The sequence below is a fragment of the Patagioenas fasciata genome, chromosome 26 (assembly GCF_037038585.1).
Source record: "Patagioenas fasciata isolate bPatFas1 chromosome 26, bPatFas1.hap1, whole genome shotgun sequence".
NCBI lineage: Eukaryota > Metazoa > Chordata > Aves > Columbiformes > Columbidae > Patagioenas > Patagioenas fasciata.
Window position 1 is genome coordinate 3,580,853 of NC_092545.1, and position 26,036 is coordinate 3,606,888.

Below are 26,036 nucleotides of genomic sequence, written 5' to 3' on the forward strand. Positions count from 1 at the left end.
AAGACATGCCTGGAATCCAAACAACGGTATCATTGGATGCACACTGACAGGCAGCTAAAATATGTGGAGCATTTTGGGGAGGGCAGAATTAGCACACATTCCAGTCACATCTCCAGCGCTGCTGCAATTAACCTTTCCTGATCCCTGCGCGTATCAGTGGGCAGGAAGCCTCGCTGCTCCCTCACTGCCAAGGACACCAGTTCATCCGGTCACCTGTGCTGCACAGTCATCCAGGATCTTTTTGGTGTGGAATCCATCCCACTGAGAACCTCTCCAAAATTCCCAGTGTACAAGACTCCCGAGGGCACGGAACGACACCCTTGCCTGTTGTGGTCATTTTAAAATCAGAGGTTAACCTGGAAACTCTTACCCTGGTGAGCAATGCCATTTAAATAAGAGAGAATGCTTACATTAGGAGTGGCAGATTTTCATATATCTTGTCTGATATGAGAAAACAAGCTTTCCAGTGTCTATCAAGTAACAGAAAGGGACAGCTATTAACATTAGCAAATTTTCACGTAGAGGGAGAATTTCCACTAGCAGACAACAAAACCAGACTTGGAGAGTGGCTGTTTGAAACAAAAATGGTGCAGTCTGGGCAAAGGTGTGAATGAGTGTCCTCATTTGATGAGTCTTCCCACCATTTCTGCATGAACAGTGCATAATAGTGGGGGAAAACATCACCCCTTAATTTTAGAAGACAAAAACTTGCCCCATGAGTGCGTCTTTATAACCAGTAAGCACTCAGGAGCAAATTGCTGTGGTCAGGCACTGAATGCCATGGCAAGATCCATGTGCAAGAAGTTAAGAGGACACATCCCAGTGAAGGGAAAGAACGTGCTCGGTTTAAAACAAGGTGCCCAATCTTAAATCCTCAGGTTTTAAATGATTGTCTGGAGAGCTGGGTTTTGCACGGTTACTTGTTTAAAATAAGTAACTGTCTTGGCCAGTGAGCCATCCCAGATTTTCTAAGGCACATAATAATAATAATAATAATAATAATAATAATAATAATAATAATAATAATAATAATAATAATAATAATAATAATAATAATAATAATAATAATAATAATAATAATAATAATAATAACAACAAACAACAACAACAATAACAATAATAATCCAATCCTGGTGGTACATTTTTGCTTTCTACTGGAGCTGAGAACAGAGTGTGATGTCCATTGACCACTAGATGGCAAATTGTTACAGCAACCTCAGCAGTTTGAGTCTTATGATTGCAAACCAAGTCCAGGGTTGTTATTAAGTCAAATCTTCCTGTTACTAGGCTACTAAAAACACTGACTAGGAGAAACCGTAGCTCTAAGATCAAATGAATCCCTGTCAACCTGAGACCTGTTCCCCGGGAAGTAAAAGCTGAGTCAGGATGCAGCGGACTGGAATTCTTTCAGATTTCCAAACCAGCAGGATATTTGTTTCACATGTAATTCTGGTGACTAATGGAAATATTTTTTGATCCTTTAATATAGTTGTCATTTTTTTTTTCTCCTTAATTTAGGTATACATATTCCATTATCTAATAAGGCATTACATTTGCACAAGGTTTATTAATGAAAGATTTTGAAAAGTTCTAGAAACATAGGTAGCAAAGATTCACAAGTTCTAACATGAATCATAGAATGGTTTGCGTTGGAAGGGACCTTAAAGATCATCTAGTTCCACCCCCCTGCCATGGGCAGGGGCACCTTCCACTAAACCAGGTTGCTAGAGCCTGGTCCAGCGCGGCCTTGAACCTTCCAGGGATGGGGCATCCACCGCAGCCGATTCCAGTGTCCCACCGCCCTCCTGGGGAAGACTGAGTGAAATGTTTTCTCTTTCAGAAAAGGGATGCAGCCAGAGATGAAAAATGAATCTGACAAAGGCCGATCGCACACCGACCGTGAGCACCGGTAAGAGGGGAAACCCCAACGCTTTGGCATTTTTCTTATCTCCCTCTCCTTATCATGACCCTGTTGGCACCAAGTGAAATCTAACCAGCCTCAACCCTTTCTGCCTCTGCCCAGTCCTGCTTAGTCAGGCCCTTCCCTCAGGGGTATCTCACGGAGTCACTTGGCTCGTTGTTTGTTTTTTGGGAATTTTTGGGAGAAACGGGGCTGGAGTTTCGTAGCCAGGTCTCTCTCTTGCTGGCAGGTCCTGCTATTCTTGCTTCTCGTCATGGCCACATCCTCTGCAGGCTTTAGCATCTCTCTTCCTGTTCTCCAAGTTCTTTTCATTGCTCTTTCAGCTCAGTAAGAGGCAGTCAGACTCATGTGACTCGATGGTTCTCACTTTATTTAATTTTCTGAGAGTGCGTATAAAGAGAGGAGGGTGATTCAGAGCTGTTGAGTGGGGTCCTCAAGTCACGCCAGCCATTTTTCATTGGGTAGAAGAGTGTATGTAGCATGAAACAGACCCTTTTGTGGCTATGCTCAGATTGGAGAAAGCAACCTTTAAAAATCACTTAATAATTGCTGGTATAATGAGAACTGATGTGGGGATATAAAGCAGAGGGGTGAAGCTGAGCTGTGTTTTCTGAGCACGTTCTTGGAATTCCAAGAGCTTCCAGGACAACCCAGACTATGAAGGTGGCTGAAGCCTTTATCTGTTTGCAGGCTGTAAATCCTGCCTGGCACTTCCCAGGTAGGACACAGCACATCCCGTCCATCCCGTGATAGTCAGGATGCCAACTGAGGCAGAGTTTCCCCTTTCTCGTGTTGGCACCACTATACAGATGGTCATGTAAAGATCAGTAAGCATTTGTAAATATATTTAAATTGAGACCTAAGGACGTTAAGGCTCGAGCCAACAATGGCAGCCAAGAACCTTTCTGACCCCCTGCGATAGGCAGCAGGGGCTGTTTTCACCTAAAGAAGCTCCCTGATTAAGAAATTTGCCCTGAGCACACCCAGAGGTGTTTGACAGCAGCACATTAAGCAATGTCCCTGGGTGCGACACGGGGAGCTGAGCCAGGCCACTCTGCCACTCATTCCAGATAAGTCGAGCCCTTTAACACTATGGACTGCGAGGGGCTTGTTCCGTGCTCTCAGTGAGATAAGCTGCCATCCGCGCTTCACGAGACACTCCGATCTGCCAAGCCGCTCTGAGAAAAACTGGGAGATGTGCAGCGTGATTTAAAGCACATTACAGACCCCCCTCTCAAGCCACAATCCTAAATGGGGGGGTCTTGCTAATTAAAATTACCAGAGGGGTGGAATCCTGCAGATAGGGGGGTGTTCATGCACAGCTTACAGGTGTTAAACAGCTGGGGAGGAGATAACTGCAACACAACAAGAATGATAGAACTAGCAGAAATCGAGGCTAAAAAGTGGGAAACTGATTACAAATTCTCCAATTAATATGTTTTCATGATCCTGAGCCTCACAAATGTTAATAATATATAAATAGTGCCTGAGATTAGTCTCTGTATGCGTACGCTACCACTAAAATGGTCTCAAACCGATGTGACAGCTGATCAGAAACCAAATCTGTGTATCACTGAGGTGAGTTCCCTGGCTGTAAAGGTATTTGCATAGAGCTCTTACCTCTGGACTCTCATTTTCCCTCCCTGTTGTGATATTGTTTTTAAAGCTGCCAAGATAAAGTACCATCTTCTATGCGCTAGTTAAATTTGGAGTGCAATTAGTCCTTCAGTTTGTTGGTCTGAGATATATGTAAGACTCTTGCAGGCAAGGAAAGTTCAGTAGTTGCCTTGTGAAGTGAGCTCTTAAGAGCATTTATCAAATTCCTCAGTAATTCTGACCTATATGTAAGTATTCTGGACATCCTAAACAAAGCTGCAGAAACCAGACTAAGGGGGCCAGGTCATCTTTGGAATTCTTGCTATAACTGAAGCCAAAATTAGTGAGAAGTTCTGTACAGTTTCCCTTAAAAATAGACAAGATTTGATATTCAGTTTCATGGCAAACATAAATGAGAGAAGCTGCTGACAACCCTAATTTATCCAGTATCATTCAAATCGTCAAGTTACAGAAACTGAAATGTAACACATTTTAATTTTTGCATTTTTAAAGCTGTACTTAACCAGTATTTTTCACTGAATCAATCTCTTCTGCTGTTATGTACGACTTGCTTTCCCTCTTTGATCCCAGCCCTAACATCAAATAAACAGAGCAAATATTAGACATGCTTGTCTAATTTTTCCTCATGTTTTGTTGATATGATTACAAGCTGTTGGCTTTGTAATTACTATCTCGTGCTGAGATATCAGCTAACACTGCCAGAAAATATTCCACCTCTGCTTAGTACTCGACTTGTCAATTAATTTCAAGCTATTAATCAAAATTGTCGACAAAATAATTTGGAGTGAACAGAGCCTGTTTGCTTCCAACTCGTCATTCAAGATTAAGAATCCACAGTTCTAAAAACCAAAGACACGATACATTTAGTAATTGTTCCCAAGAACTGTGTGCTTTAAGGGCTGTGGGAGCATTTAAATGGAGCTCTCATTATGAAAATTAATGGTATTGTGCAAACAGCCCATTTGGATGTAGCTGACAAAGAAAGAGGAACAATTTGGGAGGTTTCTGTCAAGTTTGGTTCAGGACTCTTGCTTTTGTCAGTGTCACTGGAGCTGCTCAGAGCTGCCCGAAGTTACACACACACACACACACACACACACACACACACACACACACACAAATGCCAAAGCTCCATAAAATAACTCGATGATGAAAGAATTTCAAAAATGTAAAATTAAAACTCTCTCTTGACCTCGTTCTGTGGAGCAAGTATGATAAGAAGCCTGCGGACTCAAACCTCCTGGTATTAACAGCGTGGCTACCCTGCTGTTCATTAGCACCGCAGCACAATTGCTTTCTGCGTCGAGCTCTCAAATAGTAATAGATTTCTTTTTGACCGTGTCTCACCAGGTTTGAATTGTTAGATTGAATACATTGTGCAACCTTTAAGGGCACTCAATTTTAATATGATTTCACACCTCCATCTGCATGAAAGTGTATATTGAGGTAATGGGAGTAGAGACAAATCCATCGATTTCTTGAGACATCTCCCATTCCCTATAAGCAAATATTTATTTCCAGGAGCAGCAAGGTACTTGCACTAAATATAAGCATTCTGATTGCCTGTTTTAGTTCATTTTGAGGCCTAGCAAGAACAAAGACAGGTTGCACGTGGCATGTACAGAAGCAGATACAAAACCAAGGGCCTGCTTTGTCTTCCTCATGGAAAGATTGAAGAATTTTCAGTGTAAGGTTCTGTGACTGCAGGACTGAGCAAAGTATGCAAGTGTGTGCTAGAGATTTCCCAATGAACTACAAATCCAACCCAATCATGCTAGAAAACAGCAGCTCTTCCAAATAACCACTCACACAACGAGCACACAGGGAGCTGGGACTCGCGGTAACAATGAAGCCGTGGGCTCGTCGTGAATTTGCCGCATGTGGCCGTGAGGACACGGCCGGGAAGGCAATGCCCAGCTATCTTCAGCTCTTTTATTTCTGTTTCAGTTCCACTGGCTTAAAAATCTCTGCTTATCATTATTTATCTGTAACGCCGCATGGCCGGAGACCTGCAGCTGTGGCCGGGTTGCGCTCGTGCAAATGTGATGGGGTCCATGCTTGGACCTTTTGCCACCTCAGCGGGGAAAAAAGACGGCAGGAAAGGAAATTAGCGGTAATAGCACAGGTCTTTTGTGTGCTCTGCTCGTTAGTGTGTCCCCCGTCCTTGTCACTTGCCTGGAAATCGCTGATGAAGACGACGTGACGCTGGCTTCCCATGTAAAGCTATCGATGGCATTTGTGTTGTCTCTGTTATACCCTTCAAGCAGTTCTTTAAGTAGTTCCCTGCCCTTGCAGCTGCACAGCGACTTTCCTTCTCCCTAATTTCTTTCTTTTTTTCCCAGTCACGCTGTTTGTAACACGTTCCTACACTTCCCTCCCCGCTCTTTCATTCAATGCCATCTTCTAATTTTCCAGTGGCACCTGAAATCAGAACACGGAGCTGCTGGGAACAGCCCATTTATGGAAGGGGAATCCAGAGCGGCCATGAACCGAGGGACGCAGGAATAAGGACTCAGGCAGATGCAGGAATGGAAACTAATTTTAGTTATTCCATTGCAAGCTCATCACACTGTCAGTATCACACTGTCAGTGTCACACTCGTCCTTATCTCCTGTATCACATCCAACAGTTACCTCATGCCACAGTTATCTCCTGACAGACACCGTTGTGGGGCATTTTTGTAATAATTTCATCCCTGTATTTTGGAAAATTTGGAATCACATGCCGTGATGGTTGCTAGAGCGCGTTAGCTTGCATCACTGCTGCTCCTCTGAAATCACACGCGCGTCCATGGTGTCCTGATCAGAGAACAGCCTGGAGCTGAAATCCCTTGGAAAACCAGCTCAGGTTTGCCCAGGATGAGTTTTGAAACCTTCTCAACAAGATATCTTGCTGTTGATCCAGTCTGAACGTTAAGATTTGATCCAGATAGAGTGATAGAGAAGTGTCTTATACCTCCTTACACTGTGCCGCGGAAAAATAGGTGGGATATTTTCACATTGATCTCAGTGTTTTGAGGGCCAATTAACGTCACCAAAGGCACTTCTGTCCTTCCTTCAAAACACCCCTTTTGTGCTTTACTAACACTCCAGTACTTATGGGCAAAAGCAGTCGTGTCTCCCTCTCAAGTGACGGCTCTTTGCCTCATATAGAAAAGACTCTCAGCCTTTATTATTATTATTATTATTATTTTCTTTTTCCTTAAAGGTTTTAGCACAGAAACCAAGGTTCCCTTGTGCCACAATGCAATCCCTTGCAGGAGCAGGATGGAAAAGGCTGTTTTCTTGTGGTGAAGCAGGACGCTGCATTTTGAGTTCTGGAAATGCAGGCGCTATTGCTGGCTCTGCTCTCTGTCCTCTGCTGCCTCGGGCAAATCCTTGGATACATTTTCTTTTACAAAACAGGGATGTTTCCCTCTGCTACCCTGTGTGTCTCCTCATGTGTATTTCTTATCTATTGCACATGCAAGTGTCTTAACTGTGCTGCAGACAAATAAGCATCAAGCTTAAATGAAAATTATAAAGCTCGTAGGATACTGGAATTATTTGATACTTGTTGGATTTCCTGTCTCACCTACCCTAAATATGGGCTTTTGGAATTGCAGTTGGAAGATCTATAAGAAATGTCCCTGAAAGCCGGTAGTGGATGTGAGTCCTTCCCTTGTGAATCTGAAATGAAATGTTCTTACCTCCACATCCCAGCCACAGTTTTACCTGTGATATTTTTCTTCATATATAAGCTGGACAGGCAAAATTTTAATATCCTCTCCCCCTCTAACAGATTATTTAATTGACTTTTTTTCATCAAATAGCTCTTCAAATATTTTCTGGAAAACAAACAAACAAAAAAGACAGGAGCTCTAAGGAACATCTGCTTTTCAGTAATGCTAATGGATTCAGACCAAGAACAGTTGTGTTTTCCTGTGCTGAAACCTTCATCTCTTTGGGTTTGCTTGGTGGGGTTTGCTGAGATGCTCTCAATAGAAGGCAGTAAAAACAATCAGAGCAAAAGGAAAAAAAGAAAAAAAAAACAAAACTTGAATGTTTTAAAAAAGCCTAAGACTTAGAATCATGGAATCATTTAAAATCATGATTTTAAATCATAATTTTAAGTAATTGTAATTAATCATTTAAAAATCTTTCTTACATTTGTTAAGGTCTGGGCTACCGAACCAAAATCCACCTGAGTTAACATATGGAGAACTTACATGTGACTTATCATAAGTAACTGGCAAACTCTCTTTTTATTCACTGAGGAACCATTCGTGTCCAGAAAACCCAGGACACACAAACATGAAACCCTTTCTCCTGGGAAGGTTGCCCATCCCAATCTGCTCAGAGTGTGTTAGTGGACAGCAGGTGTTCCCCCATTCTGAAAATCAGGCTGAGGAAGGGTGGGGATGCTTAAAAAACCACTTCACGTTCCTTTTCCCCACTTCCTCTTCCCCAGAGGAGCATCGCCCCCTTTTGATCCTGGATATCGGCAACCTTGACACTTGGTCAAGCTCCGCTTCGCTTTGCAGCCTTTCAGCGCCCAGCTCGCTTCACACATTCCTGCTCCAGCCCGTTCTTGTGCTGCCTCTTGACAGAAGAAGCCGTGGAGGCATCGGCCTGGAGGAACTTGTGGGGTGCCTGAGATTAGGGGCTATTTTGGAGCCCCACAATCATCAGGACTGACCCTTTCGACAGCTGTTCCCAGGAGTTGCTGTGCCAGCTGCCCTGCTTGGTGCTGTGAGTAGGAAAGTGCTCTCTGGGCTGGTTTATTTTTCCCCTCCGGTTCTTACCGTGGCATGAGAGCGGAGATTGTCCAGCCCGCAGTGCCAGCTCTCACAGGAAGAGCGAAACATTAATTAAATGGTGCTAAATACCCAGTGATGTTGTTCCCTGGCACTGCCAGGGTCAGAGCAGAAGCTCAGCTTTTCTTTACCTACATTCTCCCATGTACAGCTACAAATTCACTGGGGAAATGAACACAAACTTCCTAGGAGTGAGTTCTGTAAGTCTGCCTGCCTGATGCGCTGTTAACGAAATGGGCACATTTTTTATGCTGCAGATTTAATAATAATTAAACAGTGATGCTTATTAATGATCCCTCTCCAGCTACCTCAGTTAATCTATTTAGCATAGATTTTTTTGAGGGCAATTTCCTTTCTAGGATACTTAAGGCCAAACCTCTTCAATTCAGTGACATGGTATAAAGCTCCTCTGTTATACATTTTAATTCAGAAAAAAAAATGTGTATGTTAAATTCCTCAGCCTGCAGCCTAGGGAAACAGGAAACTGCTTTAATATCCAATGTACTCTATGGTTATTCCTCATCTGGCAAATCCCCAGCAGGCTCTAAATGGAATAAGCGAGGCAACTCGGCAAAGGCTGGTTTGGATATAGCACAGCGGGCTGCAGTGCCCTTCGGTACACGATTGTTCAAGGAGTTATCAAACCCCAAGCGGAAACGCAAAGGCAGTTGGAATGTCTGGGCGGTAATTGTGTTCTTAATGAGCCGCTGAATCAAGATGACATGTTTGTGGGTTAGGAAATTCATGTCAGATCGCTGTGCGCGCACTACGTTTTACTTTACGTATTTATATCTGCAGACTGCGAAATTACAGATTCATAGAAATTATGTCTGGACTTAGCAGGGCTTGCAGAGGTCACTGGCCCGGCCTCTGCTCGAAGGCAGTGTCGACGCTGCTTATGTTATTTGGAGCAGTCGCAACAATCCTGCTCAGTTTTGTCACCCAGCGAACCAGAGTTGCACAGCAGACTAAGTCTTAGTACATAGGAAAGAGGAGTGAACCTAGAAAAGCTCCTGTAGAATTGTTCTTTTGAATTAACAGAGTTACAGAGAGAAGAATTTCATTCGATGTCTGATGGGCGGCCAGGTTCAGTCCTCAAAACGGCCAGTGGGAGGGAGGAGATTCAGCTAAAAGCCTTGGAGCCATACAAGTGCTAAAGAAATCCTTTTAAATTCTAAACCTCCAGCTCTGCATCTCATCAAAACCCCCAAACCCTCAGAAAAAAAGGCATTTGATACCATCGATCTCAGTGCTTACAAGGTCTGCAAGGCAACAAAGCCATTATTTGTGTTTGTCTGAGAAGCAAAACCAAAAATGAGCAAGGACTGAGGATAAGGCCGCGTGCAGGGAGGTGCTGAGAGGGTAGCAAGCAGCAGCTCTTACAGTATCTGTCTATATATGAAATAATTGTGTTTCTGAAATGAATACTTAAACATAAAAAGGGGAAACCACTCTCATGACAAATCCAGTCCCTGCACAGCCAGCTGGGCCAGCCCACCCCGAGGACTTGCCTCTACAATCCCCAGCGTTGTGCTGCATGAAAGAGTTAAGCCTAAGTCTGTTCTCATGGCTTTTAATGTTAATCTCACTTCCTATGGTCGTAAGGACCTCAGTTCGGCATAGTCAGGTGATGAATCACCAACAAAAAGAAGATTGCGCTTTTCTTTTTAAGTTAATTAACAGAAGCGGCCTGAACTCAGCTCCAAAATTTCCCCAAGTTTGCTGTGCTTGACTCTGCAAAGCCGCAAAATTCGGGGATGAGCCTCTGACAAGGCTGCAGAGGATTTATAGATAAACTTGCACAGATAACCATGAACTCCACAATGACATCTAAATTAATCTTCCTAAGCTCAAACATCTACTTCTAATGCAGTGCAGCAATAACAGGGACCTTGGTAATGAACTTAGCGTTTATTGTTGAGTTCCCCATGGTGTGAAGGGGAAAAGTTGAATAGAATGAGGTTTAAAGGCTGTGCCAAAGTCTGGCTCCGTGACATCAACACCGAACAAGATTTTCACAAAGATACTGATATTTACTTAAAAAACCAACCAACAAACAACAATTAAACCACGCATGGCTTGAGTATCACTATAATCAAGAGTAACTGTAACCTGCCAAGTCACATATACAAGATAAAGAAGGAAGAAGAGAGTTTTCTGAGCCATTTGCAAATATTCCAGTCCTGTCTCTGAGCATTTACACGACACGCAGGGCCGAGCGCCAGCATTCAACCAGTGTCGATGTTCGGATCAGGAAAGAGTGGTTTAGAGCAAAAATAAGCACCGAACCAAAGAAAATCAAGTCCTTTGGGTGGTGCCAATGCAGGTGCATTGTACCTGCGCAAAAAATCTGGGGGTCACCCTTGATGAATGGACCTTTTCCCAAAGAAGTTCCTTTGTAAGTGCAACATAAGCTCTAAAATAGTTTTGAGAAGGGCAGAGTTGTTACCTTAAGGGAGTTATTGTTTGCCGTTCGCACAAAATCTATAAGTTTGGGTAGAGGCTCTGTAGAATTCGCGTGTTATTACAGCTTCGAATCTGCGCGGATCAAAGCCGTTCGCGCACAGCAGAGGAAGTCGGCTACCAGGAGGCAGAAAGAAGAGACAGTTCTTCTCGGAGGAGAAACTCGTCCTATCTGAGTGTCCTAGCGCAGAATGTTTACAAAACGCTCATTAAGGGAAAGGGGATTGCGAGATAGCAACAAATCTGGTGAACAGCTTACACTACCCGAGATAAGAGGGAGGGCGACCATAGAAGAGAACGAGCCATATCCAATTACCGAGACCTGCTTTTGGGGAGGGGGAAGGGGGGAGACAGACAGGACGGATCACAAGTTTCTAGACAAGAGCTTCCAAACTTGTCATCTCTCTGTGACACGAGCCGCCTACAACCCAGGGGATAAAACCGCCACTTAGCCCTCACGAGAGCTATTGCTTGTTGAGTGCGGTTGGAGGCTTGAGCAAAGCCATGGATTCCGTGGTCCTCCAGCTGGGGGCTGCCCTCTGTCTCTTGGGTCACCTTGCCACTTGTAGCCCCATCCTGAGCCTGGAACACTCTTCCTTGGAGGAAGACGTGCCTCTTTTCGACGAGATTCTCTCCGAGCAGGATGGCGTTGATTTCAACACGCTGCTTCAGAATATGAAAAATGAGTTTTTGAAGACCTTGAACCTCTCGGACATTCCCCTGCACGAAACGGCCAAGGTGGATCCGCCAGAGTACATGCTAGAGCTGTACAACAGGTTTGCCACGGATAGGACGTCTATGCCATCCGCAAATATTATTAGGAGCTTCAAAAATGAAGGTAAGATATGTGCATCTCGAGAAGTGAATAGAAATAAGTGTCCTTATAGTCAGTGTGAAATGTATTTACCAGGCGTGGAGCGTGAACGGCACTAGGGGAAAAAAGGCCTTTCAGCAAGGATGGTGTTGGATGGTCCCAGCATCACCCAGATCCCACCTCTGCGAGACAGATCCCTCGCCTTTCCCTTTCAGACTGTGAGATTTTGGAGGAAAATGTTTCTTTGATGTTCGGACAGCACCAGCTATAATTTGGGTGCATAATTCTCGTTATCCCCATGATGACGCACATCATTTGCAATCACCTGATTGAGTTTTCAAATGGATACCTTAAGTAAAATTTGAAATTAAAGCAAGAAATGTTTTTACGCACTGTTCAAAGGTGCAATATTCTCCCATTATGAATTTAACCAAACCCAGTTTTCTGTTAGTATCCTCACTATTGATCCTCATGGGATTTGTAACGATTTCTTCCTTTGGCATCTGAGCATAGTCCAGCATATCCAGAGAAATACCTAGAGCAGGATTTTGAATAACACTTAGGTGCTACTTTGGAGGACTAGAATATTTCCTATTAAAAAAGAGAAAGCCTAATTGTGCCCATAGGTACCTTCACTGTGTGTTTGTGCTCCAGCATTTCCTCTCAGTTCCACGAGGACCAGCCAGCGTTTCAGTGCTAACGTTCGGTAGTTTGTCAACCCCTATTTGTACCAATACAGATTTCATGTTAAAAACATTTTTCAGCTGGTCATTTCCAAATCCCAATTACTCCACTTGGCAAAGTGCTCTGATTCGTTTTAGCTGCTCTGGGGTACATGTGACTGTTTGAACTGCCATGGAGGTTCTCTCATCATATAATTAATGAAGTACAGAAGTCATAATTGCTTTTTTCTTACATTTGCAGTTTCATGAGCTATAGCGAGAGGCTACGTGCAAGTCTCCTCAGTTTTGCAGCACAGTGAGATGAAAGGAGAGAATCTACCGGGCCCTCACACTCTTTACAAGCGAAGTGATTCTGATTTGAAGAGGCACTTGTGGTTTAGATCTTATTTTCTCCAGTGTAATTTGTTGATGCCAAACCAGTTACACCCACTGGTGACCAGTCACTCATCCCAAAGCCGTGCCTGCCACTGCCCCTCAGTATCAATGAACACATGAGCAGGAATGCGTGCTGCTCTTTGCTCATTTTGCACTATTTGGAAGAAAGAAACAAGATAAAAATTGCCAAGTACAATGTGCTAAAGAATAGAATACAGTGCGGTTTAGTGACCTAAATCTGAAGTGACGCCGCTGGTAAAACCGAAATTCTTTCAGGTTAGCAGATGGTACAGACCGACCTTTCACCATAACACACTCAGGGGTTCGCAGTTGTGGGCTTTTCGGTAACCGTGATGTTCGCTGCCTGTTTTATCACTGCAGAAGTTCTGCACCACTTGGGTTAAATGTAACTTTCTGTCCTTTCAGTTTTTCTCACCTTTTCCTCCCCAGACCAGCAGGATGCAGAGTGAGACTGCTGGTGCTCAGACAGCTCCGGAATCACACACACTGAGAGGGACCGTGCGATTGATCACTGTTATGTGTCTTGGAAGTCTGTAGAACTATGAACCATCCATTACATGCTAAAGAGCTCATCTGTTAGAGAAATTAATTACTTGCAATAATCAGGACAGTAGAAACAGATCATAGTCTGGTATTTTTCCATGGACCGGAACGTCTCCATTGTAAACGGACTGTAATGAGCTCTTAAAACGTGAATAAAGGTCTGAAAGGAAAGTTTTCTTTCCCTCTGGACCTCGGATCTCCCTTCCCGACCCTGCCAGGGCTGCACTGGTAACAGCAGGAGATATTTCACCCTCTGGACCTTCTAGCTAAAGAGCAGAGTCACATCCTGACCTAGAAATAAACATTTCTCATGCCCTGGTAGTGCTCACCCGGCTTCTCACATACGGCGTGGCCTTCCCCTGCCTCCTGATTGATGACTCGTGCTCATCTTCTGTGTGCTCAGGTGGTTTTTCTCCACCCTGTCATTATATGTGGTCACTGCAGACTTGCTTTAGCATCCCAGCATCTAGGAAATCCCAAAGATTAGTTCCAGTATGGGGATTATAGCTGAGCTTTAATGGCTTTGTGTTTCAGCTCACAGTCTCCTACTCTGATGCTGTGCAGCGCATATTCAGCTCCCACCTTGATCAGTTGACAAGCAAGGAAATGCAAGCAGACTCACCCCTCATTTTTTTTATTTGTGAACAGATGAATGTGCAAATTGGGGGAAAAAAAAGGCAGATGCCTTAAAACCTCAAAACTGGAATTAAATAAGACAAGTCACGTGCTTAAGTGAACTGCTCGCTGAAGCGCACTGCTGGAGCACGGCCAGTACTTGCAGCTTTATCAGTGTCATTTTTCTGCAAACATATCAAAATGGGAGAGGTCAGAGATGAAGACAGTAACAGGTTGGAAGCAGTTTGCCTTTGCAGAAATGCTACCCGTGGTCTCGATGCCCAGCTCTGTCCTGATCTGTCTTCTGACAGAGCACACAGCGCGGTAATTCAGCAACCAACACACGACTGTTAGCTAAGATCCCTGCATTGTGTGGAGAAATGCATTTTCCTATGTATAAACAAACAGCGCAGATAGGACAGAGCCTGACTGACAAGCAGATATCACGTCCTTCTTATATGTTTTATTAAGTAAAGCTGCCAAAAGTGCCTGGCTGGGTCCAGCTGTTTGCTCCCTGGACGCCTGTTGAGTCTGTGGTAGGATTCCTGTGGACTGGTGGTTCACACTGGGTGTTCATCGCCTGCTCTTCCTAACCAGGAGCCTTTGCATCTTCCAAAAGCACTTTTCCTCCCTTTCTGAGGGCTGTTTCAGCAGAAGGGAACACTGGCTAGCACAGAAGCACTAAGCAAACCCAGATACAGCCTGCTGTTCTTGCCTATGCAGATGTATCACCCATCTCATATTCACCCAGTGTCATAACTTTCTTCCCTTCCTCTCCTATGCTGATGTTTTCCCTCATTTCTTAAATAGTTGCTGTGCAGTGATGTAGAAGTGATTTCAGCATTAGGCAACACTTTTAATATGTAATCAGGTGACAAGGAAGTCCCTGGAAGGCACAGGAGAGAAGGAGATTCTATAAATCTGCATTTATGGTCTTTATAGTGTCTGGGATCTTGCTCTCCTTAGACATGTAGATTAAACTCGGCCTTTTTTACAAGTACAGTTTTGGGAAATGATGAAAAACCATCGTCCCAGAACCGTTCGACTGAAGCAATGCAAAACATGTCAGATGAACTTCAGTGCATGTCTTGCTGGATGTATTGACCGTCCTAAAATATTTGATCTTTGTCATTTCCAGACTTGGCTTCCCACCCCGTTGGTGTTACAGGAATTCGAAAATACCCTCTTCTGTTCAACGTTTCCATCCCTCACCATGAAGAAATCACGATGGCAGAGCTGAGGCTCTACACCTTGGTGGAGCGGGACCAAAGGCTCTACGATGGGCTCGACCGGAAGGTCACGATTTTTGAAGTGCTGGAAAATGACCATGTGGGGATAGGAGAAGAGAGAAAGACGATGGCACTGGCATCCAGGCAGATCTACGGCACGAGCAGTGAGTGGGAGAGCTTCGAGGTCACTGAAGCCATCAGGCGCTGGCGAAGGGCCGGGCTGACCACGCACCGGCTGGAAGTTCACATAGAGAGCAGGGAAGGGGAGGAGCAGAACGGCGAGGGGAAACTCGATATTGACATCAACTCGGAGGCGAAGCACGTGCCCCTCTTGATTGTGTTCTCTGATGACCAAAGCAACGACAAAAAAGAGGAGAAGCAAGAGCTGAACGAGATGATCGACCACGAGCAGCTCCTGGACTTGGAGAACCTGGAGGTCGGCAATTTCCACGGCCAGCCTGGCGAGGAGGCGCTGCTCCAGATGCGCTCCAACATCATCTACGACTCCACCGCCCGCATCCGGAGGAACGCGAAGGGCAACTACTGCAAAAAGACTCCGCTCTACATAGATTTCAAGGAGATCGGCTGGGATTCCTGGATCATCGCCCCGGCGGGGTACGAAGCTTACGAGTGCCACGGGGTGTGCGCATACCCCTTGACGGAGCACGTCACGCCGACGAAACATGCCATTGTCCAGACTTTGGTTCACCTGAAGAATCCCCAGAAAGCCTCCAAGGCCTGCTGCGTGCCCACCAAACTCGATCCCATCTCCATTCTCTACTTAGATGCTGGGGTGGTCACCTACAAGTTCAAATACGAGGGCATGGTGGTATCGGAGTGCGGCTGCAGATAGTAACAGGGAACACGCGCACAGGGGAGCGCACAGGGGGAGTATTTAATGATTCAGTCTGTAAATTTGTACATTTCAGATTTCCTATTTAATAAGGTTATTTAATGAGGCATGTACAGATAATTGTATGTTTCCTGTTACGGGGAATGGGCAAGTCGTGCGACTGTAGGGAATGTATATTTTGTTCCATTGCTTGCTTCTTGCTGTTCTTCGCTGTCCAAATTATGACCGAGTCTTCCTATAAGGGCGTAGAGCAGATCACTGGATTACTTGGGAGGGCTCTTTGTGCCAAAGGGGCACATTCAAATTCACAGAAATAAAGGCTTATTTTTGTACTTTAGAAATGTCGATTGGCATCTCTAGGGCTTTCCAGAGCTACTCAAGACAGGTGAAGTATGGGCAATACACACCTAGATTGTCTAGTTTTGTGTAAAGTCTTTATAAAGATCTTTTCATGCTCAGATTTCTTTTTTTAATGTAGATCTTATGTCATGATAATTCTCAAGCTCCTAAATCACTAAGGCACAACAAGGTGTTAGATTTTTCCCCTTTTTTTAATCCTTTCATTACTCTTTCCCTGTCTCAGGGATGATTTGGCACCGTCCCCTTTCCTGTTTTTCTTAGTAAAGCAACGGGCCCAGGAGCAACGTGCGATGACAAGAAATTCCCCCTGTGCGTGTTATTACCAAGCACCCTGGATAAAGCAGCGCTGGCTTTGTTGCCTTAGCCTTGTGTTGTCTCTCAAGGGCCAGAGCTTCAGGTGGCAGAAATAAGTGCAGTAAATCTCCTGAACCCTTGAAATTGTACCAGCTTAGACCACTTAAGAAACTCATCTCCCTACCCAGTCCAGTACATCACCTACAATCCAGCTGTGTAATCCAGTTCCAATGGCCAAGCGGTCGTGTTGCATTTAGTCTGCATAGATAGAGAAGGATCTTTCCTTTATTTATGTGCTGAAGTTGTCAATTCATAAAGATCTTGCCCCCCCATGTAAACTCCATAGGACGGAGTCACATGCCATGTTTCCGCCACTCTTCTGCAACAAATCCTGCTGATAAGAAGGTGTCGGAGCTGAGAAACAATAGACCCGTCACTTTATTTATACTAAGCTGCAAATTTGTCAGATTCTTGGGAAAGTGTAAGTGACGTTGACTCTTTTAGCCTGTCCCTGAGCCTCCTGTACTGTCCCTGCATCAGTTTTACACTTTTAAGGGAAAGTTATCTTCCCTGGAAGCGATAAGGGCCTTTGAAAGAATCACTCTAACACTTCATGGGAATGAACACAAAAGTCTTTATCATGCACCAACTAAAACCAGTTTCACCGATTTTTCACACACACTCTTCTGTGCTTCCCATAATTTATTGACCTATTTATTGACTGCCTGCTTTTGTAATATAATGTAGAATACAGAACGTTTTATTTTTGTGCTGGTGTGTAATCCCGCTTGGATCAAACCTTGTACCGCTCCTGTTTCACGTGGAATCCCTCTGTTGAGTTGTGCTGTACAGAGATCAGGGTTGCTGATTCATTTTCTCCCCTAGATACTTGTAAATAGCGTATGCCACATCTATCTCCCTTGCTTGCAGAAATGTCCGCTCGCCGCAGTGATTTAAACAGTATAGTATAGTCTTGTCCAATGTATAACCACTCTTGCAAGGGTATCTCTGCCTGAAGTGCTCAGCCGTGTAGTTTATTGTCGAGTTACGCGGTCTCCACTCGTGCCGCGTGTTCCCAGATAGCTGCGCCGTGGGGGTGTATCGCTTCATTCCTGCTACAGATGTCACCCTGCGAGTGACTGACACAGCTCTCAGACCTTTCTCCGTTGCAATCTCGATCTGCGGTTAATGGCACGCCAAAAGAATCCGTGAGAGGTGCGATATTTCCCCCTGCTGACATGAACCGCAGCGGCCAACGGTTGAAGTGTGACCGCTCAGATCCGTTCACAACTATCCACAATTCTTCTGAAGCCATTTGCCAAGACAAACCATTCACCTTGTTAGGAGTGATAATCCAGCGTTAGGGAGATAATCCGACATTTGCTTTTATCATCTCTTTTCCGCGACTGTTGCTGGGCGGTGATCTGACCCGCGTGCTCTTTGCACCGCTGCCCTTTGCCCAGCGGCACCAACATTTCTGAACAACGTGGAGAACCTGTGCCTTAAATATAATAAATAACCCACTCTGATCGCCCATAACCACCATAAATTTTCAAAGCAGAGTGGCTGGCTCGGTGCTCCCTTGTTGCCAGAGCTTTGTTGTATTGGAGCAGATGGGACACAGTAACACAATGGAGACGTGGGTAGGCATGGGATTTGATCAGTTAGTAAAGCTGCATGTGTGAATTACAAGACCAGTAAAAATATCAATGATAGCTTTTTAGGATTAGGGGCCAGCCAGTCTTTTGATATTAGTAACTTTTCTTCATAAAGAAATAAGGACTGTACTGATACAAGGGGATGTCAGCTGGAATTTGTGGTGAAAAACCATAAAGCACGAGATGAATCCTACTGTGCTATTTGAGGGGAAAACTGAGCATCTCTTGAATCCCTCAGCGCTGTTCATAACCTGAGATCAGAGAGTATTTCACTTCATTGCGTGTCTGCTAGGATTGCGTGGCTGCTTTGTGAGCAAAACCTCACCTGAATTCTGCCCTACCTTTGGTTAGAACTGTGCAAAGACATTCGCTGGGTGTTCGTGCAATTAGATGGGGCAAAATAGCACTGAAAAAAATGAAGGCAGTTATTTTCTAAAGAGCTTGACCTATGTAGTAAATTAAGGTTGCCCCTGCAAAGTGCTCGGCTTTAAATGCACCTGTCCGTATAGATACGACACACACAAATAACGTGGTGAGTGCACAACAAGAGCTGGTGCTACGAGCTCTCAGTGCTGGCAACGTCAGCGAGGGGGCCCTGGAAAAATCTTCCACTGCATGTTTTCATTTTCTTTGTTTCTTTGCTCCCTTCCTTCCATCCACATCCGTACTGTGACTTCTGTTTCTAAAAGAATTGATTTTTCACATTAAATAGTAGCGTGCATTGATTTTCCTTTCATTTCTGACCTGTTTTTTCTCGACACGCTGGCAGATGCTTGACTTAAATCTTAAAAGCGGTTTCAGTATGGAAATCTCTGTCTTTCTATCCATCCACCCATCCATCTCTGAATTATTGCATGCAGCTAAAGGAGACAGCAACCCTGGCTCACTGAAACCAGCAATACCAGTTGGGATTTTGCAGAAATAAATGATGGAAAGGGAGGAAGAGCTTTGATAACATATCGAGGGAGGTGAGGGAAGAGCTTTGGTCTTGGATTGCTGCTCTTGAACCAACACACACGATGCTCCAGGAGAGCATGAACTTCCTCATGTCTTGGCCTCTGAAGGAATCCCCACCTGTGTCTGCTGTGCAAACACTCAGCGCCGGATTTCACAAAACACCTGGAAACGTGGGGTTCCCTGAACCGATCCGTGATCTCTCAGCTCTCTGTGCGTGGACTAAAATGCCTCAAATTGATTTCTCCCCAAAGCTTTCTGGTGTTAACCCTTTTTTGGGTGTGATCGCTGGGGTCCGGGCTCACTCTCTGGTGCCCCGTGTAGCTGAAAATACAGATTCCCGGCTTTTCGAACTTTACATTTTAAGCCAGGGCTGCCCCAGCCCCCTTGCTCCGGGGGGACGGGCTGTTCGGGGTGGTTCGGGGAGCTGGGGTGGGAGAGACAGAGCCCCACGTTGTTGTGGGAGGAAAGTGGGGACCCCCTCTCCCTACCAGCTCCTACTTCTCCCCTTTGCAGGGGCCCAAATAGCAGTTTTTGGGGGGGAGAGGGGGAAATCATTCCTGACTATCGTGGCCACATCTCTCTTTCCAAAGGCAGGTGAGCAGCAACTCTGGAGCTAAAGGCACGAAGGTCAACCTCCCCAAAACGAGGAAAAATCATCTCCCAAAGCAACTGTCAGACAAAGCAGCCGCAAAAATCTGTGCCCAGCTCCTCATCCCATGCTCCAGCTGCTGCGCTGCCCTTTTTACACACCCCAGAGAGCAAAACCCACCAGCAGCCCAGAAATATCAAAGGATCCTGCAGTTTTTAACATGGACAGTTTGTCACCTACAGTTAAGTATGGTCTGTGAAACACACTGAGCCAAACCCCAGCAAAATCTATATTTTTTTAAGAAAAAAAAAAATACAAGAGAGAGGAAGATTTCCTGGCACTTGAACATCTGCTTCGAGCGTTTGAAAAACTACAGCCCAGTGTTAATTTAAACTTCCTTATAACCCAGTTCAACATTTGGAGTGCAAACACCGTTAATAGGCTGGGAACCGGGGTGGTGATGCTTTCCTTACTATATTGGGAAACAAAGCCAGAACCAAACTAGCTTGAGATAGAGCTTTTGTTTATACTGCTGACCCATCTGTCTTCATTAATGCACTATTTACAGGAAAAGTTCAAAAAATGAGCTTCTGCCCCTTCTTCAATTGCAACAGCAACAAATAAAGGCTGAATAGTTCGGTTGCCCTCGGCTAAAAATGGAAATTCTTATCAGCACCCCTTGGGAGAAGAGGTTTATTATATAGGGGGAATTATTATTGAATATTAGTGCTGGGAGCAGGCATTTTGGCCAGAGCTCTGTATTTCTAGCACAGGCAATGTTGGGAGTGAAGAACGGTCAGGGAGGTGCCCGTGTCGCAAAAAGCAGAAACCAGCTACAAAATGTGCCCCGTGTGTTATTCTAAACTCCTCTACAGGAGGAATAATGTGGGTTTTCTCCTGTATTGACCCACACAGGTAACTGTGATTTCCCTGGGTGGGAAAAGGGACACGGTGGAGGCAAAGCCTCGAACTTCTTGCTCTCTGAACTGCCCGAAAGGAGCTTGGAGCCAGGGGGGTCGGGCTCTGCTCCCCAGGAACAAGCGCCAGGAGCAGAGGAAACGGCCTCAAGTTGCGCCAGGGGAGGTTGAGGTTGGATCTGGGAACAATTTCTTCCCCAAAGGGCTGTGGGGCATTGGAACAGGCTGCCCAGGGCAGTGCTGGAGTCACCATCCCTGGAGGGCTGGACAGACGGACATGAGGTTCTCAGGACATGGGGCAGTGCCAGGGGTGGGTTATGGGTGGACTCGATCTCAAGGGGCTTTTCCAACCAAAACAATTCTGTGATTTGCACATCCCACCACAAATGACCTCAGAACCATGGGCACGTTTTGGCAGCAAATCAGGTGTCCTGTCTCACTCCTTCTCTTGCTCTCCTCCATCCCCCCATCTCCCTCCATCCGCTTTCGCTCGGGCAGGAGACGTTATTTGTCGGGCCACGCTGGGAAGCGGGACTGGAGCCACGTAGCGTGTCCGTCCCTTCCCCAGAGGAGCAGCTTGCGGGGGAAATGCAAAGCTGCTGGAAGCAGTAGAAGGGGCAGCCGTCAGAAATACCGCTGCTTTTCCTAGATAAGAGTAGAGGGGAAACCCCCCCTTTTGATACCCTTGTCAAGAAGATGAATAGCGGCCGGGGGTCCAGCTCGCCCTGCCGAGCCCTTGGTAACATCTCCTGCAGCAACTGAGCACGTTTGCATTCAGATGCGTGTAAATCCCAATTTACCGCCTCACAAGGAGTCACTTCAGATGTCAGCGAGAGCAGAATTTGAGCCAGTAATTAGCTGTGAAAACTTCTGCTTCTAACCCCACCTCGGGATTGCTGCCAAAACTCGTTAGGACGTGGCTGCATTATTCCAGAAAAATTAATTACTTTTGAGAGTGGATAATACCAGAAAATATAGAAGAGTGTTGCTGACATATATACCACATGTATCCAGCTCAGGGCGAACGAGTATACGCTGGAAATAGGAAGTTTACTTACCTGTTTTACACTGTTGGGTATGTGCCCAGTGCAATTATGTTCACAGCACAAATTGATCAACCTCCTGCTCAGCATTTCCAGGGCTCAGCGGGACCTTTGATTGCATTTGTTTAAGTAAACACATGAAATATGAGGCATAAAAACAATCAACACCACTGCAATAAAGGAAATTATATGAGAGGAATGGATTTCCATGACAGAGCAATGCTGGTTTTTTTCCTAGCTCCAAATCTTACAGTTTCTATGATGACCCAAGATGTCACCAACAAAGACAATATGCTATTTTTCATTTCAAACGGGCAGCTGCAGTACCATTAATTCAATATTAGCAGGGCTGTATTTCACAGAAGCCGCTGCCTGTGGTATCTGCAGTGATTTGGGACAAGGGGACGCTCCCCAAACAACGTCCTTCAGCTCGTGCGGCTGAGCCTGTCCAGGGTCCGAGCCTCAGATGGTGTTGAAAAGATACGTGTCGAGTTAAGTGAGAAGGTTTCAATCCAGGGTGGTCTCTGCAATCAAGTACAGTAGCTAACTAGCAACGGCGGCTAAACAACAGCCCGGCCTTCCGTGGCTCGCAGGTTTATGTTGGCTTTGCTGTAGCAACTCCTTATCTTTCCAGAGATTAGAGCGGTTTAGGTCGGTTGTTGTGAGATTGGGTGGAATCCGTTTCCTGAGCTGTCACCACTGGCTAATCAGGCAAAGGCAAAATGCGAAGCTTTGGGAGAACGGGACAGCAAACACCATTATCCTGTGATACTAAACGTGCTCCGTTTGCTTTTATCATTACCAGATTTTAGATGCCCAGCTCAAGATACCGATACAGAAAAGCCTACGACCTGAAACATGAGCCAGCTGAACTGTAAGCAGAGCAAATATTATAGGAAGAATGCACCATTTTACCATTTCTACAAGTACTGGGAGCTGGTGTGACTGTTCACCAGTTGTTGGTGGCTGTGCTTGCCCTTCACCAGGTGTGCACGATGAAGCCCCAACCTGGATTCCCCCGTGGGTTAAAATGAGAGGGGGGATCCACAGGAAACTGAGACCCACAGCTGGGAGACTAATGGGCTGTTTCAACTGCTGAAACAGTTTAGGTGATTTGATTTTGGCTTACACTCATGGTTGGTTGCTGAGATAGGTGCAAAATAGTGTGACATCAATACAACCTGCTATCCAAGATTTCCCTTGTAGCTTTGTGCCAGTTTTGAAGTCATTCTTGCAGGAAAAGCAGGGATAAACTCAACCACGGTTGCTTTCCTTGCTGAACGCTCTCCTTTTCCCTTGGGATTTCTCCCACTCGCATAGTTTCTCATTCTTTACACCCCTCTGCCAATCGCCAACTTTCACCGGCTGCGAATTTGGCCCAATACTGTTGATTGCACGTCTTGTGCTTCCCCTGTCCACCCTAATTAGTGCACTGGCAATAAGCAGCGTGCCCTGAGCAGCCAGCTAACGGCAGGGGGAGCAGGCTGTGTGTCGCAGGGCGTGTGTCCTTCCTGATGGAGCTGCCACACGCCTTCCTCGCCTTCCTCGGGGACACTGTTCAGGGCACTCCGTGCACCGCTAATGAGCCCCTGGGACAGGCAAACAACTGAGACAAGGGCCTCGGGATGCTCCCCGGAGTTGTGTTAACCCCTGCAGTTACTGCAAGAGAAAGCAGGAACCTTTAAGATGAAGCTGTTGGTATAAGCCGGACTATATGTCTGTTCAACCCCTCCAGGCATGGTGACTCCACCTGGGCAGCCTGTTCCAGTGCTTTACAACCCTTTCCAGGAAGAAATTGTTCCCAATATCCAGTCTGAACCTTCCCTGGTGCAACTCGAGGGCATTTCCTCTTGTCCTATCACTTGCTCCACTTCTGGCCTAAAACCTCTAGCCTGAAGTTAATAAAAGGAAAGGTTATCTGGGAATATTTAGTTATCACAAATATTTATAGCACAGATTGGGATTCAGAACTCCTTTAGTCATTGGCTCTGCTTCATATGTGCCCTTCAAACATTTCCATTACTGTTGTGTTTTGTAGAGCAAAAATGCGACCTCGGTTGCTTGACTTTGATTGGGACAGAACACACAATGAGTTTGGGTTGAACGGTGAGCGCTGAGCAATCTGCTGTGGGCTTCTTTGCCTTGACTGGCCGCGGCACGGCGAGGCTGGCGCTGGCACAGCTCCTGGGCTCCTTACTTGCCGCTATTGAAGCAAAAAGAGGATGGGGAGCTAAGCCATGGGGCAAGCCAAGCAAAACCCAGTCTACCCATCCACGCCCTACAACAGCGTCTTAAAAAGCCACTAGAGATGCAAACCACATGAAATCTCCATCTCCGTGTTGTGATGGGATGCTTTGCCCCAGCTGGTGTTCCCGCGTGTGATTTCTTACCAAATGGAAGAAACACTCTGCTGTAATTTTATTTTTAAAAGCCATCCTGCTTGCCATTATCAGTGAGCAGGAGCGGAGTGGCTGACAGCAATTTAATCTCCTGTTGCTTGTCTGTGGCTTCTTGTGCTATCCTTGACCCTCAGCCAATGCCCTTCCATTGCCAGCTGGGGAAAAGAGCCAGTCTTATGGCGCTAATGACTTTCTAAACATGCATCCCAGGTCTTCTGCAAACTCTAAATGTGATTTATCCCCCTTTCAGACCTCTCCATGCAGCCTTTTTTGCGCTGGGTAGGAGGAAGGCAGTGAGGGAGCTGGATGTTCCCACTGCCCCAGTGGAAATGTCCCTTCCCAGGGTGTGAAAACTGCAGTGGACATTTGACCGCTCACTCCTCAGTGCTGCATGTAACTTTTTTGCTTGGAACAACTGTCCTCAGGTGCTTGGCTGACGCCCTGACTCCTTTTGGATCGGCATTTCCACAGAGTTCAGCACTTAACGTGATTTTTAGCAGCATCACAAAAGTGGATGCGTGCAAAAGGAACCCTTAGCAGCATTAGAAAATCCATCCTCTGAGCCCCAGGAAGGGACGCCCGGGGTAAAGGTGTCACTGAAAAGACTCAAAACCTGTATTTGCCCTAAGGATTGAGGTTTAGATTGGATATTAGGAACAAATTCTTCCCCAAAGGGCTGTGGGGCATTGGAACAGGCTGCCCAGGGCAGTGCTGGAGTCACCATCCCTGGAGGGTTGGACAGACGGACATGAGGTTCTCAGGACATGGGGCAGTGCCAGGGGTGGGTTATTGTTGGACTGGATGAGCTTGATGGGCTTTTCCAACCTAAATGATTCTGTGATTCTATGAGTGTGGAGCTCACACAGAGCACATGGAACACAAGGGGAACATCCACAGCTGGATGGCAGCTCTGCTGGCCCTTATCCCAGAGCCGAGCAAGGCAACAATGCCAGGAAAAGGAAAAACTTACCTCTCACATGCTCAGAAAGCAGATGCCAACCTGATGCTTGTCCTCACTCCTTTAATCAGAGGTGAAAACCTGGCCCCGGCCTCGCTGCCTGGTTTTAAACCGCTCTTGTTTGGCAATAGCTCCCTGGATGCATCAAGGACCATTTCGGCTGGTGAGATTAAAGGAACGCAGCCCCGTTCCCAGTTGCTGTTATCGGTACATTGTGTTAAGAGGGCCCAAATATCACATCGTGTTTTTACGCGTGATAAAGCAAATTTTCACGAGCCGCGCCAGCGGCCGCTGACGGGAGCGTCCATCCCCTCGGCGCGGCTGGCTGGGCACGGGAACCCTTGGGACAGGGTCGTGATTGAAAAATGATGGGCTTTATGTGGAGCTGCCTTACACGGTGCACTCGAGGGGTGAACGGGATGTTTCCTTCTCGCTGAGCTCTTGGATTTTTCAGCTTGGTAAATTCTCTGATGTTTGGTAAAGGTCGAGCACACCCTGCAGTCTGGCAGCAGCAGCACCGCTGAGGTCTCTGCTCTGCACCCAAATTCATATCACACACCTGGTTACTGTTTTGGGCTGAAGCTCTAAGCCTTATATTTTTTACAAAAAACAAGTTCCTAATTAACCTCTAAGCACTTCTGTTCGTGGGAATTACCTATTGAGAAAACTCTTGTAAAGGGAAACACCTAGAAGGGTAAATTATTCTCAGCAGAGATCATGCACACGGAGAGCTGTTGGCAATGGGAATTATCCACAGAAGAACTTCTCCCAGCTCAAGCCTTTCTGCAGGACTCACCGTGCATTTGTCTGCTTGAATACTCAGAATTCCTAAACTTGCAGGTGTTTTGTGCCACAATAAACTAGCATTTTCACCAAAAGACTTCTTATTCAACCAACTCCTGTCGCTGTTACCCCATCAGCTTCCTCCTGCC

At 45.7% G+C, this 26,036-nt stretch overlaps 1 protein-coding gene across 1 annotated transcript; it reads left to right on the forward strand.

Annotated features, from left to right (window-relative positions):
- Positions 1-10,790: 10,790 nt before the first annotated feature.
- On the forward strand, positions 10,791-18,967 carry BMP10 (bone morphogenetic protein 10). Its single transcript, XM_065856730.2, has 2 exons — positions 10,791-11,634; positions 14,986-18,967. The coding sequence occupies exons 1-2, from the start codon at positions 11,301-11,303 to the stop codon at positions 15,927-15,929; spliced, it is 1,278 nt and encodes a 425-aa protein (XP_065712802.1). The 5' UTR covers positions 10,791-11,300; the 3' UTR covers positions 15,930-18,967.
- Positions 18,968-26,036: the final 7,069 nt, after the last annotated feature.

Bases quoted from the DNA above. Each gene is read 5' to 3' on its own strand.
- BMP10 (XM_065856730.2), top strand. From the start codon at position 11,301: ATGGATTCCGTGGTCCTCCAGCTGGGGGCTGCCCTCTGTCTCTTGGGT. The intron at 11,635-14,985 runs GTAAGATATGTG...TGTCATTTCCAG, and splicing joins TAGGAGCTTCAAAAATGAAG to ACTTGGCTTCCCACCCCGTT.